Below are 17,070 nucleotides of genomic sequence, written 5' to 3'. Positions count from 1 at the left end.
GAGTTTTTGGGTCAAATTGGGTAAAACAAAATGGCTTCCGTGGGGTTCTATCTCCTTTACAGGTAAGATGTGGTGCCATAGGCTGACCCTTCTTTTGGTGATGTGACGCTCACAAATATTCCATCTTTTTTTTTCTAACAGCAATGCACCCTTTATTTTCCGCCCGAAAAGCTTATATTTACCTGAAAAAGTGAAGTTCCATTTTCTAGACTTCTACACTGGTCTATATATTTTTAAGAAAAATACAAATTAGTCTCTGTAAATTATTAATAATATGATATCAAGTAGCTTTTATCTACTCTACAAAGTATAGAATGTCACAATTAAATATTTAAAATTATAATTAAATCCTTTTTAATTAAATATTGAGAAATTAGTTACATTTGATTGACTACCATATATAAACATTAAATGTTGCCACCGGACATTAGAGTGTCAATGGAAAAAAGGGAATACATAAACTCAAGATTTTGTTATTAGTCAAATACGATTAGAATCGAAGAAAGTATTATTTTAAAATTGCACTTATGCTTCTTTAATCAAGGGAGATACAAAATCTGAAATCACCACTTGTTCTAAAAGTTTAACCTAGAAGATGTAGATTTAGGCTTGGCTTAGTTTCACAAATATTTAAAATTATCTCATCTTATCTTAACTTCCAAAAACATCATTCAAACATAAACGTTTTTCTATTTCAAATTTTAAAATTTTTCATCTATTCATTATAGATTTCTTAAACTTCCAAACAAAATACAAAAAATAATTCAATTTTTTCAAATCCTAAAACAAAAATAATATATTCAAACCCTCTTTTAACTTTATGATTTTTTTATTTAAAATTATATTCAAACCATTTCAATACTATTTACAAATTATCTCACTACTATTCATAAATTTCTCATATCATCTGTGTAACCAAACAAGTCCTTAATCATTTATATATGTTCACATGTGGGTCAAACTCTCTTTTAATAAGTGGGTCCAACGTGTAAGATATTTAATTAAATAAAGTAAAGTATTGTAGAGTCGAGAGTTAAACTCAAGATCTCTATTATGATACTATGTAAAATTACCACTTGTTTTAGAAGCTTGAGATAAAAGAAAAATATAATTTAATCACTTATATTTGTTTTAACAAAAATTATGATCAATTAATGACAACAACATATGGGATGAAAACTTTCTTTTTATTTGAAGGTAGGAATTATAATTTGATAGTCCCAATCAAAAGTGAGAATTATGTCGAGTCTCTTATGTGTTTTCTCTTAAGAGAACTGAGGTAGAGTTTGGGGTCAGTAGCTTAGGATAATCTATGGTATTGGCATAGCTAGTCTGTCAAGAGACAGTGATAGTAGGGCAAGGATGGATGATCTAGAAGATAAGTGAAGCATATTGAGTTAACAGAAGAGGAAACTAATATTCTGGAGATTGGAGGGGAGGGTGTGATAGAAATACAAAGGAATGGTGAACTTAGTTTGGTGGGAAAACTGTGCATTGATCGTGCTATTGACAAAGATGTGTTAGCTACCACTATGGCAAAGATATGGAGAGTAAACAAGCCTATATAATTCAAATAGTGTGGTGCAAATTTATTTACTGTATCATTTACAATGCATGCAAATAAATTGAGGGTGATGGTAGACCTTAGCTGTTTGATAACTTTTTGTTTGTGTTTAAGGAATTTGATGGTTTTACTCAACCAAGCAAGATGAATTTTGATAGAGAAGAGTTTTGGGTTCAAATTCATAATTTGCCATTAGCTTATATTAATAAGGAAGGTGGGAATCAGATTGGAAAGTCAATTGGAAGAGTGACTGAAGTGGATTTACCAGGGGATGAAATTGGTTCGGGACAATTTATGAGAATTAAGATTGAAGTTTTGTTACACAAGGCATTGGCAAGGGAAAGAACTCTTCAGGTTAATGGTGAAAATGTGTGGCTCCCAATAAAATACGAGAAACTAGATTATGCTTTGCTTGTGGCTATCTGGTTCATAGTACAAATGGATGTTTGTTTAAAACAAGTGCCTCAAAGAAGAACTCAGTGCAAGGTCAACAGTTTGGGACCTGGTTGAGAACGGATCCTATTGTCATGAGGCACAGTCACAATAAACCAATGTCGTTCGAAAATCAAAGTTAAGTTAAAGTTGCACTAGGTTGGACAAGCAACAATGGAGGTGAGGAAAGGTTAAGAAAGGAGACAGAGAGCAAGTTGGAAATCGAAATTGACTGAGAGTTTGGCGAAAATATTGGAATCTTTTCACATTCAAATTTTGAAAATGATCAGTCTAAGGATTTAAATTTGGTGGATAAGATGAGAGTAGTTTTTGAGGATATGGAGATATGTACAACATAAAGGAATGTGATATCTGCTTTTAAAAATAGAAAGTGGGGAAGGGAAAGGAGTTGGGCTTGAGCCTGGATAAATAAGAGATAAACAAGCCCAATCAAAAGAGAATGGGGGAGAGGAGTGGGCTAAACAAACAACGTTAGTAGTTGTTGATGATGAGATGGAAGCAAGTTCAGATATTAATCTTGAGTTGAGAGGAAAAGATGTAGTTAAGACAAAAGGCAAATGGAAGAGACAAGGTAAGTGCAAAGGCATGAGTTCTGTAATTACCAGTTCAATAAAAAATAACAAAAGAGTTCTATGTGATGAAGAAGATGATGTAGTGTATGAGGATAGAAGGAAGAAACAAAAAGGATGTATGCAGGAAGTGTGTAAAGAGAAAGAAAATAGATTGGCGAAGGCTACATGGTAGCCCCATCGAGAGCCACGAAAACTTTAAGTTAGAATTGCTAGGGGCTTGGGAACCCCTGAGCAGTTCACAATCTTCACTTGATGGTGAAGGAAAAGAAGTCCAACTTAGTTTTTGTATTGAAAACTAAGTTAAATGCAAAGAAGTGGGATTGGTTAAAAATGAAACTTAATTTTGATGGGTGTTTTGTGGTGGATCCAATAGGGAGGACTGGTGATCTAGCGTTGTTGTTGAAATTAGAAGTAGGATTTACAATTCAATCCTATTCTAAAAACCACATTACTGAAAGTTTAAAGTTGGATGTGGGGAATAAGGAATGGCAATTCACAAGTTTTTATGGCCAGCTTGATGTGAACAAAAGACAAGGCACATAAATTCAACTTGTCTATTTGAAACCTGAAGATCATATGGCATGAATGGTATGTGGGGATTTTAATGAAATATTATCACATGATGAAAAAGTTGGGGTAGGAACAAATGTGAGGCACAAATGGACAGGTTTAGGCATACATTATAGCAACGTGGGTTGTTTGATTTTGGATATAGAGGTTTGGAATTTTCATGGAATAATGGGCACAATGATTCTACTTTTACTAAAGAAAGGTTGGATAGGGAGTAGCAAATGAGAAATGGCTGGAATTGTTTAAGAATGTATAGGTGGACATACGTGTAGCAAGAAGGTTGGAGCATAAACCTTTACTATTCACTTGCTGGCAAGAACTCCACAAAAGGGGGGATCTAGAAGGCCTTTCAAGTATGAAATGGCCTAAGGTTCTAATGAGGAATGTAAGAAGCTGGTACAAGAAGATTGGTTGAAGGGAGATGCAATGGATGTCACATTAAAGGATGTCGAGACATGTCTTAAAAAATGCAATACAACATTGTCAGTATGGAATAAGGGTAGATTTTATGATATTGGAAAGGAAATTAAAGAAAAAACTGAGGTTTTAAAGCTAATGCAAGATGATGAAGGACAACATAATATTGAGGAAATCAAGAAGCTGCAAAGGAAGATGGGGAGTTTACTTAAAATGGAGGTTACAAAGTGGAGGCAAAGGGAAAAGGTGCACTGGTATAGGCATGGTGACAAGAATACTCAATTTTTTCATTCATGTGCAATACAAAGAAGGACGCAGAATATAATACACAAGATAAGGGATTCAAAGGACATTATGAGAGTTGATGAGTCAGAGATAACACAAGCTTTCAAAACTCATTTTCTGGGAATCTTTTCATCAACAAGACCAAGCAAAGAGGAATTGGAAACCTGCCTTCAATGTGCAGAAGAGTAACAGAAGATATGAATTCAGATCTGGAGGCACCTTTCACTTCTATAGAGGTTTATGATGCTCTTAAACAAATGAGCCCTTTTAAATCTCCAAGACCAAATGGATTTAGAGCTAGTCTGTTCCAAGAGTATTGGTGTTTAGTGGGGCTCAAGGTATGCATGGCTATACTAAATTTTTTAAATGGGGGGAATATGCCTTAAAATCTAAATCATACTAATATTGCTCTGGTTCCTAAGAGTAATACTCCAATGTCAGTACATGATTATAGGCCAATTTTTTTTATGTAATGTTTTGTATAAGCTTATAGCTAAGACTTCAGCAAATAAGCTTAAGAAAGTTTTATCTCATATTATATCTAGCTGTCAAAGTGCCTTTGTACCATGGACATCTATCACAAACAATGTAATGGTGGCTTTCGAGTTATTGCATTCAATGAAGCTAAGAAAGAGGGGAAAAGTTGGGAGTTTGGCATTGAAGCTAGATATGTCGAAAGCGTATGACATAATAGAATGGGAATTCTTGGAAAATATCATAAGAAGGCTAAGATTTGCTGATAAATGGATAAAGATAGTTATGAAGTGTGTGACGTCTATTTCATATTTTGCAGTGGTGAATGGTAGGCTTGGCGAGAGGTTTAGACCAACAAGAGGATTGAGGCAAGGTGATCCATTGTCACCTTACCTCTTCATACTGTGTGTAGAAAGGTTGAGCTCTTTACTTAATGAGCTGAACAAAGGGGAATGATGGGTGGAATGGCAGCAGTAAAGGGTGGAATAAAGTTCACTCACTTTTATTTGCATATGACTGTCATTTTCAGTAAAGCAAGGAAGGAAGATTGGAGAACAATTCAAGAGGTACTACTGGTGTATGAGAATGCTTTTGGTCAAGTCATAAATCGACAGAAAACTTCAATCCTATTTAACTCTAATATAGAAGAATCTATCAAAAATGCAATATTTCAAAAAGCAGGAGCAGTGCTGTGTGGAGACCATGGAAAGTACCTAGTTTTACCAACAATAATTGATAGACTAAAATACCAAACTTTCGAGGGTATTAAAGAGAGGATATGGAATAGGATACACACCTAGAAGAATTCATTTTTATCTACTACAAGAAAGGTGGTCACAATCAAGGCAGTGTTGCAATTCATTCCAACCTATACCATAAATGTGTTTCTACTTCCAAAAAAGTTATACAGGGAGACAAATGCATTATTCTCAAACTTTTGATGGAACAACAAGAAAGAAGGAAGAGGGATTTGCTGGACGAGATGAGACAAGATGGAGGAGAATAAAATGAATGGTGGAATGGGGTTTAGGGACATAAAGTTGTGTAATAGAGCAATGTTGGCAAAATAGTGTTGGCGATTGCAGCAAGACCCTCACTCTCTTGTTGCAAAAATACTCAAAAGAAAAATATTATAGAATGTCTCAGTTTTTAGAAGCAAAGATTGGTTCTAATCCTTGTTTTATTTGGAGAAGTTTGATGGCAGCACAAGGTTTAGTAAAGGAAAGCATGGTATGGAGAGTTGGCAATGGGTATAATATCTCTATTTAAAATCAAAAGTGGTTGCCTCAATCACTTTCTTTCAAAGTATAGTCTCCTATGAGAGTCCTAGAAGACAATGCAAAAGTTAAGGAGCTAATAATAGAGGAACTGCATTGCTGGAATGAAAAACTGATTTTGATATTTTTGAGAAAGATGAAGCTATTCAAATATGCAGCATACCTTCGAGTAGAAGACAGATTCAAGACAAGGCAACATGAGGTTATACAAAAGAAGGCAAGTTCACGGTGAGAAGTACCTACTATTTAGGGAAAAGCATGGTAGCTGCAACCCAAGGTGAATGCTGGAGTAGCCAAAATAAAAAACAGATGTGGGAGAAAGTTTGGAAAATACACATACCAGGGATAGTGAAGCAGTTTCTTTGGAAGACACTCAATATGGTTTTGCCCACCAAGAAAAACCTATTTCAAAAAAAAGTTGTGACTGATATGTTATGTCCCATATGCTGTAGGGGAGAGGAGATTATTTAGCATGTGCTTTGGACATATCCAGCAGCTAGTGATGTTAGGGCAGAGAGGCTAAGTGCATTACAAAAGTGGAGGTGTGAAGAAGGGGAGTTCTTTCAGCTATGGGACAAGCTACAACAGCGTTTTAATCAGGAAAAACTTGAAAAAATATTTGTAATATTTGCATGTATTTGGACTAGAAGGAACAAAGCAGTGTTTGATAGACCAAATAAGATTGTGCAAAATGCATTACTTAATCTAAAAGCTTTTCAAGAAGTTGATAAGGATCAAGGAGAGCAGCAAATCCAAGTCAGCAGCAGGAGGAGAGAAACGAAATGGTTGCCACCTACTGCAAATGTTACAAAGATAAACTTTGATGCAACTTTGAATAAGACAGAGCAGAAAATGAGAATTGGTATGATAGTTAGAAACAATAGAGGGAAGATTATGTTCTCTTGGTGTGCTGCTAAGAAGTTTGATGGAACTGCTGAACTAACTTAAGCATGTGCCTTATGGAGGGCTATGGAGATTTGTAGTGAGCTGCACATACAGAAAGCATTTTTTGAAAGATATGCTCAAAAAGTTATAAATGATATTTACAAGAAGGGGGATACAAGTGCATGGCTGGGGCAGCAAGTGGAAGATATCAAGTTCATTCTCCATCACATACCTAAGTGGGAAGTCAAGTTTAATTACAGAGAATGTAATAATATAGCACATGAACTAGCAAAGAGGGCATTACATATGGTTGGAGATGTGTGTGTTGGATTGAAGATGGACAGGATGACATTATGACTATGGTTGATAGGGAAAAGCCATGTATTGATTAATTTGTCATTTTAGTGATGGATGAAATGAAGTTCTTTAGCCGATTCACAAAAAGAAAAAAAAAAAAATTGGAATGGTAGATATGAAAATACTTATGCAGATTTTGTTGAAAACGACTAATTTAATGACATTTTAGTAGATCTTAATAGGCTATTATGAGTCGATATTATTGAAATCCCTTGATTAATTGTAAAATTATACATTTCTTAAAGATAAAAATAAATATAGATAATCTTTTGTACACTGCTTTTAAGCTTTTCTGATTAAAGATGAAAACAAGTATTTAGTGGGGTTTCAAACCTAAAAAAAAAAAGGTATATGGTGCATCAACTTCCAAGCAGTCAATCGGCTTTTTGAGTCTTTGACCCTTTCTTTTCTTTGGACTAAGCTAAAGTTCCCTCCCACCTGAAAGAGAGGTAAGAACAAAATTACAACTCAGTCCCATATCATGTCACTTCTTTTCTTATTTGAAATTACAACTTAGGACCAAATTCTCATAAGCACAAACCTAGAGACTGATTTAGGCAATTTTTCCTATTTTTAATTCACGTGGTTATACAATCTAATGGCCTACATGCTTGTAAAATTCACTAGAGAAAGTATTTCAACTTGAATAATGTCAGCTACAGTTCTTATATGAGTTTTAAATTTTTAAAATGATTACGCGAAATTTAAGTACTCTATGACTGAAAATATCATTTATCTTGTTTGATGCATACCTTTTATCTTAAAAAGTCATTTGCTTGTATTGATTAATTCTCAAATTTTTTGTTTCAATTCTAAAATCTAGAATAAAATTGAGATAAATGTATTGACAAGTTCTATAATATTTATGGAACGATTGAAAGATTACAAGGACAACTATATAGAAGCCACATATGTATCTATCCTTTTGTTTTAAACCATGAAGTTGGAACAGAAATTACAAAGAAATATGAACAGGTGCAACCGTAAATACTCATCAGGATAATTCTGTAACTATAGTTTACTTAAAAATAGACATTAAAAACTACCAAAAGCTAAGGTAAATGGGAAATTGTGGTCAAAGTAGAGGAACAAGGACAGTTGTGGAAATTGACATCGTCTGTTTTTTATTAAATAAGGAATGTCTGGTTCTGGCTCTAGCATCACTGCGCCCAATCTGCCAACCGCTCTTTCTCTCTGTCTTTCTGAAGATCCCACCATTGTTTGACCAAATCTCAGCCGTTGGTCTTTCCCCATTGTGATCTTTCCCTTTCTGCATTTATCCCAACCTTCTAATTTAGTTTTTATATATATCTTTTCAGGATAATGGGGGCATCCCCTGCATGCATGCAGCTACAAGCTCCACTCAAAATGTCGGAATTGCCCTTTATGTGGAATATTGAGTTATAATTTTTGTTTTTCCAAATTATTTAATAATTGAGAGGAATACAAATTGAAAGTTGAAACACAATCTTTGAAGGGTAAAACTGTCTTTTCGTAACTTCCTCAAAATCAGAAAACGTAGTAGTACAGATCATCACCATCAACAAGAACTCCATATAGTTTCCAACTTTCTATGTTCCTCATAAATGTATCCAATTCTTTCTTTCTTTGGTTTGTCTTTTTCCCTTTTTATTTTTTCAGGGACCTTGTTCCTCTCTTGCTAGCACCACTTCCCGTTCACCCGCTTAGATCGGATCTATTCTCTGCCAATCCCACCCTTTAGTTTCACCAGCCTAAAACCAAAAAATACCTAGGAAAAAAAGAACATTTTTTTGTTTATCTTCCAGTAAACCCAAGAGAAAATCTTAATCCCGTGTGATAAAAAAAAAAATATACGGGGTTCTGTTCCTGGCCTCCATTTCTGAACTGTGTCCGTGTTAAATGGGCAATGCGACGTCGAGTGTGGCTGCAAAGTTCGCATTTTTCCCACCAAACCCGCCAACGTATGATATATACAGAGAAGAGGATGGGAGGCTGGTGTTCCCAGGGCTGATGGCAGACATGAACGTGGAAATGAATTTGCTGGACAGCAAGGGCGGGAACAAGATTGTTGCCATGTTCTGGAGGCATCCCCTTGCTCGGTTCACGTTGCTGTACTCTCATGGCAACGCTGCAGACCTTGGTCAGATGCACGAGCTCTTCATCGAGCTCAGGGCTCATCTGCGTGTCAATGTCATGAGGTACTTTTGGCTTTTGCTGGGTTGGTTTGTCATCATAGGCCTAATGCCTGTGGATGTTTATGGTTCTGGTTCTCTTCTATATATGCTCTGTTCGGTGCTTCTTTTCTGGCTTTTTTTGTTTCTTTCTTTCTTGTGGGGGTAATAGGAATCGTTGGATTTAATGGTTGTGTTTGTGTTTTTGAATGTGTGGTTGTTTTATCTAATTCTTTATTGTTTTGCTTGCGTAAATTACCTGTTATTTTCTGGTTCTGATTTTCCAACTTTTTAAGTTTTCTCCCCCCAAGCTTCCCGAGATTTTCTTTTATTGAGTTTATGGTTTGGTTCTCGATATCATTTCAATTCTCTCTTTTCCCCTCGCCTTGTCTTTTTAGTTTTGCATAAAAAGGAGACATCTGGTGAGACTCATTCGTATGGTTCTGGTCTGATTTTTCCACAAATTTGTTGGCCTGGAATAATATGCTTGATTTTGTTTCTTGATAACTAGGTGTAATGCGTACGTCTATCTCTAAAAAGTCTTGTAAAATTTCAGAGATACGTTGATGATAGGCTCTTAAATTATGTTTGGTTGTTTTAATGATGTTCTTGGGAAGCGATTATTTAATTAATTCATTTGATTAATTTTGGCACCTGCATTGTATTGATCTTCATTTGGTCATTTAAAGCAGTACAAAGAACCTTTCCTTCGTTATTTACTTGGTATCTGTTGATATGTTGCAGCTATGATTATTCAGGATATGGAGCATCCACCGGTAAGGTAGGTACTGTCTGAAGATGGCGGGTTAGCATTTACAGTTTCCGTTTGCTTTGGAAAATCTACTGCACACAGTTAGTTAATTCCAAAAGAATAATGTTTATCTAGGGAGTCTCAAACAAAAGAGAGAGAGACACAAAGTGGTATTACAGCATTTAGTATTTTTCAGACCACATCAAATGCTCAGTAAATAGTCTTGAATTCACCTCACGTGTCCATTTTTCTCGCTTAAAACTCAGGTTTTACACAAAATTGAGAGGATGATACTAATCTTTCACTCAAAGCTTCAAATTATTATCCAAACTTGCGAAGATGTGTATAATCTACTTGTCTAGATAACTGTACATGTGACATGAATATCTCTGTAATTGTGGCAGCCTTCTGAGTTGAACACATATTACGACATAGAGGCTGTGTACAATTGTTTGAGGAGCGAATATGGGATTAAGCAAGAGGATTTGATATTGTATGGCCAATCTGTTGGAAGTGGACCGACTCTGCATTTGGCTTCTCGTTTACGCACGTTGAGGGGTGTTGTTCTTCATAGTGCCATTCTTTCTGGCATTCGGGTGTTGTATCCGGTCAAGCTGACTTTTTGGTTCGACATTTTCAAAGTAAGTTAGGCTCAGATCATGATTACTGTTCCTAATTTTCAAGCTTCTTTATACTTGGTTTTGTACTGAGGTAGCTCCCTTCAATCTTTCAGAATATAGACAAAATACGGAATGTCAGCTGCCCAGTTTTAGTGATACATGTAAGTGTTCTTACTTCTTTTCTTTTCTTTTCTTCTTAACAAAAACATTATATTCTCAAACCGATGTGTAGAGTACAGTATCCATATTACTTAAATAGTGAGATGTAATCATGTGTAAAATTCAAGTTTTAAAATTTTTCTTCCAAGTCATGACATTATATGGTATAAGTATTTATTGTGTTCTCCACACCGGATTATAAGTAAAAATTTTCTTGTACAATTCCATTTTTATAATGAATTTGAATTCTTGTTCTTACCTATTTTCTTTCTGAAATTTATTGCGCATTTCTAGTTTCGTTTTATTTGTTAGATCGATGTTTTGGTGCATAAGGTGCATGTTCTATACCACACAAAATGATTCATGGACAGTTCAGCCATCTTGCATGCCAGCACTAAGGAACCCTTCACCACCTTTATATTTTGTGTTTTAGGTCTTCAACGTCCTTGTTTGGTTTTTGAATTATTGATTATTTCCTTTTTCCCTTTTTCTTCTCTCTTTCATAAATTCATGGTTTGTGTACTCAAAATAATCTGTTTATTCATTTTTTGCTTGGTTGAAACTTATCAAAAGGATTTTTGTTTCTAATACAATACTATGGAAGAATAAGATCAATTATAAAAGTTTACCTTGTTCTTTGTTGAATCATCATAAGGAAAATTCTCACTATGGATAAATTCACTACAAGAAAAACGGACTTTTGTGATCAATTTATTGCAACCAAAAGAATATTTGTAATCAATTTTAACTAAAAATAGTCATTTCGCTGGAATTAACTAATCGTTATAAATAAGCAGTTTTCTTATAGTGATTAAAGGCGATTGGATAAAGATCATCAATCTTCACCTGATTTGTCAATAGAACTGTTTGATTTGGAAAACTGTTATTTACATTACTCTCATCTCACTCCTATCCTACCGTGGAGCGTAGTGCATGGTGTCATAGTCCATCAACACGTAGAATTTATTACTTTGATCAATCCCACATCAGCACAATGCATGTGATGGAAATGATGTGACTGAGGCATGTAGCATATATAACTCATTTATCACTTTTATTTGGTTCATTCTAACTGCTATTGGCATGGGCATGCATATGGCATATATACCACTTGATGGATCCTTTGCAGGGAACAAATGATGAGATTGTTGATTGGTCGCATGGAAGGCGTTTGTGGGAACTTTCCAAGGAAAAATATGAACCCTTATGGGTGAAGGGTGGTGGCCATTGCAACCTCGAAACTTATCCAGACTACATTAAGCATTTGCGTAAGTTCATAAATGCAATGGAGAAAGTCTCACTCACGATACCACAGACGACACAACTCACTTCTAACACCAGTTTTACAGAACAAGTGAGACGCAATAAGTGCTTGAGATTTGGAAAATGATAGCTGCTTCTTTCTCACGATTATCAGTTGATGATTAGGAAACCGAAACAGATTATATATATAGAACTTGCCTATGCTTGCTTGATTCATGGATTCAGTGTTTGGCAGTTAAGCTAGCTGTTTGTGTCGGTACGATGATTACAAAGATATGGCAAAATGATAGGAATCATAGACAGTCTGTTTGATGCATATTGCAGATCCTGTTGATCAGATTACCATTTTTTGAGGTAGCATTCGTGATATGAACCCATTCCCATTCAAGAGAATGTGCTTCTTGATCTAAATTTAATGTACAATTAATTAACCAAACTAGAGCTTTATTGTAAAGACTATCATCATCTTCAGAAATGAAATACATGGGTTTGGCAGAAATTAGCTTGTTTTATATCATTGTGTTTGTGCCATTCTTATAGACCTTGTTCTTAATTGAATAATTCTACTTATCATTTCCACACATCACACCTATTTTTATTTTTTTTTTCATTTTTTCTATAACAAATATGTGGCATATAAATGATAAGTAGAACAACTCAATTAATTTAATAAAAATAAAATAATATTAAATTATATAAAACGTGTGATGTGGGATGATTAGTAGAATCCCTCTTCTTAATTAACCATAAAAAAAGGTGAAGTAATTAAGACTTATCTTAGTCTATGTTCATGCATCCTATAAATTCGTTCTTAATGCAAGTTGATCAGTGTTACTATGAAAAGAAAGAGGTTCCAAAATTTTGAGATTTTAAGGCTCATAATAACCGATTTATAAGTGATGTAGCAAACACTTGTGAACTCTATAATTTCATAGCTAAAAAAATAAATATTCTGGAAAATAATAAGGTCTAATTGAAAGCAAATAAGTATGGTGTTGATGTCGTGTTTCATTGCATAAGCAACTCCACGCGGGGGCCCAGTTTCCAATTTGCACCTATAACTATGGAGAAATGAGAGCTTCGGGGTGGTGGGGGACACCTCTGATGCTTAAGTTAGTATGGGTTCTCTATATGGGAATTGTAGGACCTTAAGTTTAGAAAGTGTTTTTCTAATCCCTCCCCTTGCTAAGAGAGGGGATATATATATACCTAGATCAGAGCGATCCCTGGAAAGGGGATCGTGGGGGTTTTGATCCGAACTCGGGTCGCATCTCCTTGCCAACTTCCCATTGTGCAACAGACCTGCTAGACCCAACCATGGTGACCACTGACAACCCAGAGGTACGTCGTGGCGTGCCCACCCTCGTGGCTCCTTGCTATGACTTGCTCGTCTCCGCCGTCCATTAAATGCAGAGTGATCTCGGTCAAGTGTGCCCACTTCTTAGATATGTCTGGCCGCTAGGTTTAGGGATAGAGGTTATCCCTGACCCTGCACATTGGGGTTGCCGGCCCGTAGTGGTGTCAAACAATTTGCCTTCTAACCCTTGATCAGCACGTGTTGCCTAGCTACTTTTTCTCTCAGCTTCTTGGGCCGACCTAGCTCTACCCACCTATCCTCTCGAACTTTTGGGCCTGTTCAGTCCCCATTGGCCAAGCCCGTTTGGCTCGGCTGCGAGAATAACTCCCCTCGCATATGATTTCTTTGATTGGTTGAACTATAGCTCAACCAATAAATTCCCCTCTATAATAATTATTATAGTCGTGGGGGTGAAGTCGTGGGTGGAACGAAGATATCGTGAAACAACAATCTTCTTAGCCCACTTGTGGGGTAGCATCATAAATTAAACCTGGGTCGAGTACCTTGGTTTGGATGAATCTGACCTAGCTGCTCCCATGGCTAGAGGTGAAGCAAACTCTCAAGTTATTCCCATTGTCTCGAGTTGCTTTGCGTTGCATTGCATGTATTATTAAGTGAGACTACAGTTGTAATAAGAGCAGATACAATGTAACAATAGCATTTTGGATGTACAGCTTTTAGAAGATCGAGCAGCCAGACCTGGACTGGCATGAGAACAGGCTGTGGATTTCCCTCGTGCAATATTGAAATTGTGCAAAGCTTTTACATGTTTTCTCGAAGACTTATTTGGAGGCCAAGCACCCAAAACTAGTGAACCAGGAGCCATTATATATATCCGGCTTTAAAATGCATGGGCAACTGCTGCATGAGGGACCTCTTGAGGCATATAGCTAGGTCGACCCATGTCCCTAGCAGATAGATCAGTTCATGCTTATCTTAACTGTGGGGTTAATAGTACTTATTAGACCTTGATTGAAGTATGTACGTAGCTCCTATATATATAACACTACTGATCATCAAATTTACATCATCTATACATTATAGATCAATCACTCCATCCAATGTGGTACGTACTTAGGCGAAAGTTCCACGTATGGGCTCACGGCCCATACACCATGGGGAACCAATCTAGAACAGGGACCTTCCAATGGGCTTTTTTTTTTTTTTTTTCAACATGGCATGTGATGCCATGCAAAAACACAAATACTAAAAGGTAGAAGAAACCTAGAGTTTCAGTTATCATTTTTTTGTATTTCAAGATGCCCTTTTGGTTTGAATATATTTGTTTGTTTTTAATAAACCACGTGACAGCAATATCAAAAGAGTCATCTAAACGGTAAGTTTCAAATGAACCCATCAGCAATACTCACTTTAGATTTTATTTTTGATTAAATTTTATTGTTTTTATTCATATTTTTTAAAAAGAATACTGTTATTTTTCAGTTATCTACTTTTATCTTTAAATTTCTTTGAAGTTTGAATAGAGATCATGGTATTCATGAGAATGAATGTCAATCGACAATTAAGCAGTTGCAACAATAAAGGAGCAGTCGTTAATTATTTCTATCCATTTTTGGGAGGAATTCCTCAATATTCCTATTCATGCGGAATAAAATAAGTAACTAAATTAACATTACAGCCTCTAATTTCGCACCTAACATACCTATATATAATTCAACTTCATCGCTATCCAAATATTCAGCCTAAAAAAAAAACCAGACACAACATTTTTCCAATAGAATGAAGCATCCTAGTACTCTTTAACATAAATAAACTTAATAAAGTATTTTTCAGTGTTTTTCATAAACTATAACTACCTTAAAGGTGTTTTTTATTTAAGTAAACTACAAACTGACCTGACTTCGTGTAATTATATATATGCCCCGTTTGTTTATTCAAGGAAAAATTTAGTTAGAGTTTTGTTATGTATAAGTAAAGTCGCATACTAATATTGATTTTTTTATATTCAAAATTTAAATTAGCATTATTTTTAATAAAATTTATTTTTTGACTAATTATATTAAATTGGTACACATATTAGTGCACATTTATAATTAATCAAAAAGTAAATTTTATTGAAAACAATATTAATTTAAATTTTGAATATAAAATAGTCAGTATTAATATTTGACTTTACTTTTATGCAGCAAAATTCTTACTCAAACCTAAACTATCTCATTTAATCTCTTATCATCATTATAATATTTTTAAATCTTCATATAAAATATAATAAATAATTTAATTTTATTATTATTATGTTTAAGTAAATATGACCTTTAATATTAGGAAAGAAAGAAAAATTCTTGCTGGGTCCCAAGTTTGAGATGATGAGAAGTCCTAATCAATGAAATACATATCCTGGTACCAAGAGACGTCTCTAAATGTCTAATGATCAGAAGGAAAACTGAAAAGGCTGCATCTCTTTTTCTGGAGCCGGAATCTGAAATATCGGGTCCGATAGTTTCGGGACTTGAGAACAGCCAATGACAGTTAGAAACGTGGAAAAAGCTGGGGAAAGTAGTTCACATGACAAGCCTGGTACTTTTATAGTTATGGGTGAAAGCTTAGGGTGCAGTGAAGAGAGAAGGATTACTCATTCCTCCTCCTACCTTCCCTTTCTATTGCGTGAGAAACGGTCTTCCATTGCTGCTTCAAACCTGTCTACAAACAATCTTGTTCCATCCAACACAAACTTAGCAAGTAATTATGATGGTTTAAATTGACATCCTTCTCTCTCTTTATTAGGCGAATAAATGATATTTTACAGTTTAAAAAATTATCTAGTTATGAGCATAATATCGCAATAATATATATAATAATCTAATATGATTTATCAAAAAATAAATTTTATTAAAAATAATATCAATTTAAATTTTAAATATAAATAAATCAATATTGATATGTAAATTAGTACGTAACAAAACTCTTACAATTTTAAGATGTTTAACAATATGCTCCACTTTTTAAGATATACAAGGACTAGAAATTTAAAAACTGTGAGATGATTTCACTCCAAAACAATGTTTTGAATACCTTACTGGATACCATACCGGTTAAGGTACTGGAACGAAATATTTCAATATCGATACCGTTTCGGGATAGTCGATATATAAATAAATTATATGTATAAATATATAAAATTATATTCTAAAATAATAATTTATATATAACTAATTTAGACATAAATACATATATATAAAATTATAAATAATCTGGTATGAACTGGGAGTCAAAAAATAAGCTTATAGTTTAAAAAAATGAAAAAAAAAAGTAAAGGCAAAAATACCGGCCGATACGACCGGTATTCAGACCGGTACGAAACAGGTACAATATCTGTACCAGACCAGTGGCCAGTATAATATATTTCGACCTTACCGACTAATACGGTACGGTATTAAAAATTATGTTCCAAAATGTTTAGAGGATGATGTTCTATAAAATATTGGTTAGATAATTGGATAAGTTACAATAAGATTATCCAAATTGAAAAAATAAATAACAATTTTAAAAAAATAAAATTAAAATGAGAAGTACTTGAATTTGAATTGACTCAAGTAAATTAATATTATGGTCACTTTTGAGTCAACCCACGTAACTTATAAATTAATTCAAATGACTAGTTATCGCTTCGTAATTAAAACAATATTAAATTAAACATATTGTAAAGTGTCACCTCAAGTCAATCAAAATCTCCAAAAATTTTATTTGCAAAAGGTTATATTTTGACACACAAGTGTTGTGTATGACATAGAGACATGCCAAAATCCACATATTATTCAAAAGAAACAGAAGACAACTTGGCAAAATAAAGAAGATGAGCATGCAAAAATGGTAAAAGGGAACCTCTAAGGTTAGAAATTTATTGTCTTTACGTGACACGTGATAAAGCATGTGTGACATAAATATCGTGCCT

At 34.6% G+C, this 17,070-nt stretch overlaps 1 protein-coding gene across 1 annotated transcript; it reads left to right on the top strand.

Moving 5' to 3' along the window:
• The first annotated feature begins 8,413 nt into the window (after positions 1-8,413).
• LOC122299256 (alpha/beta hydrolase domain-containing protein 17C-like) lies at positions 8,414-12,312 on the top strand. The gene is made up of 5 exons (XM_043109376.1): positions 8,414-9,034; positions 9,752-9,788; positions 10,163-10,399; positions 10,492-10,539; positions 11,667-12,312. Exons 1-5 carry the CDS (start codon positions 8,736-8,738, stop codon positions 11,925-11,927), a joined length of 882 nt encoding a protein of 293 aa, XP_042965310.1. The 5' UTR covers positions 8,414-8,735; the 3' UTR covers positions 11,928-12,312.
• Positions 12,313-17,070: the final 4,758 nt, after the last annotated feature.

The sequence above is a fragment of the Carya illinoinensis genome, chromosome 16 (genome assembly GCF_018687715.1).
Source record: "Carya illinoinensis cultivar Pawnee chromosome 16, C.illinoinensisPawnee_v1, whole genome shotgun sequence".
In the NCBI taxonomy this organism is placed as follows: Eukaryota; Viridiplantae; Streptophyta; class Magnoliopsida; order Fagales; family Juglandaceae; genus Carya; species Carya illinoinensis.
Note: the sequence above shows the minus strand (reverse complement) of the source record. Positions and strands in the feature narration are given on the sequence as shown.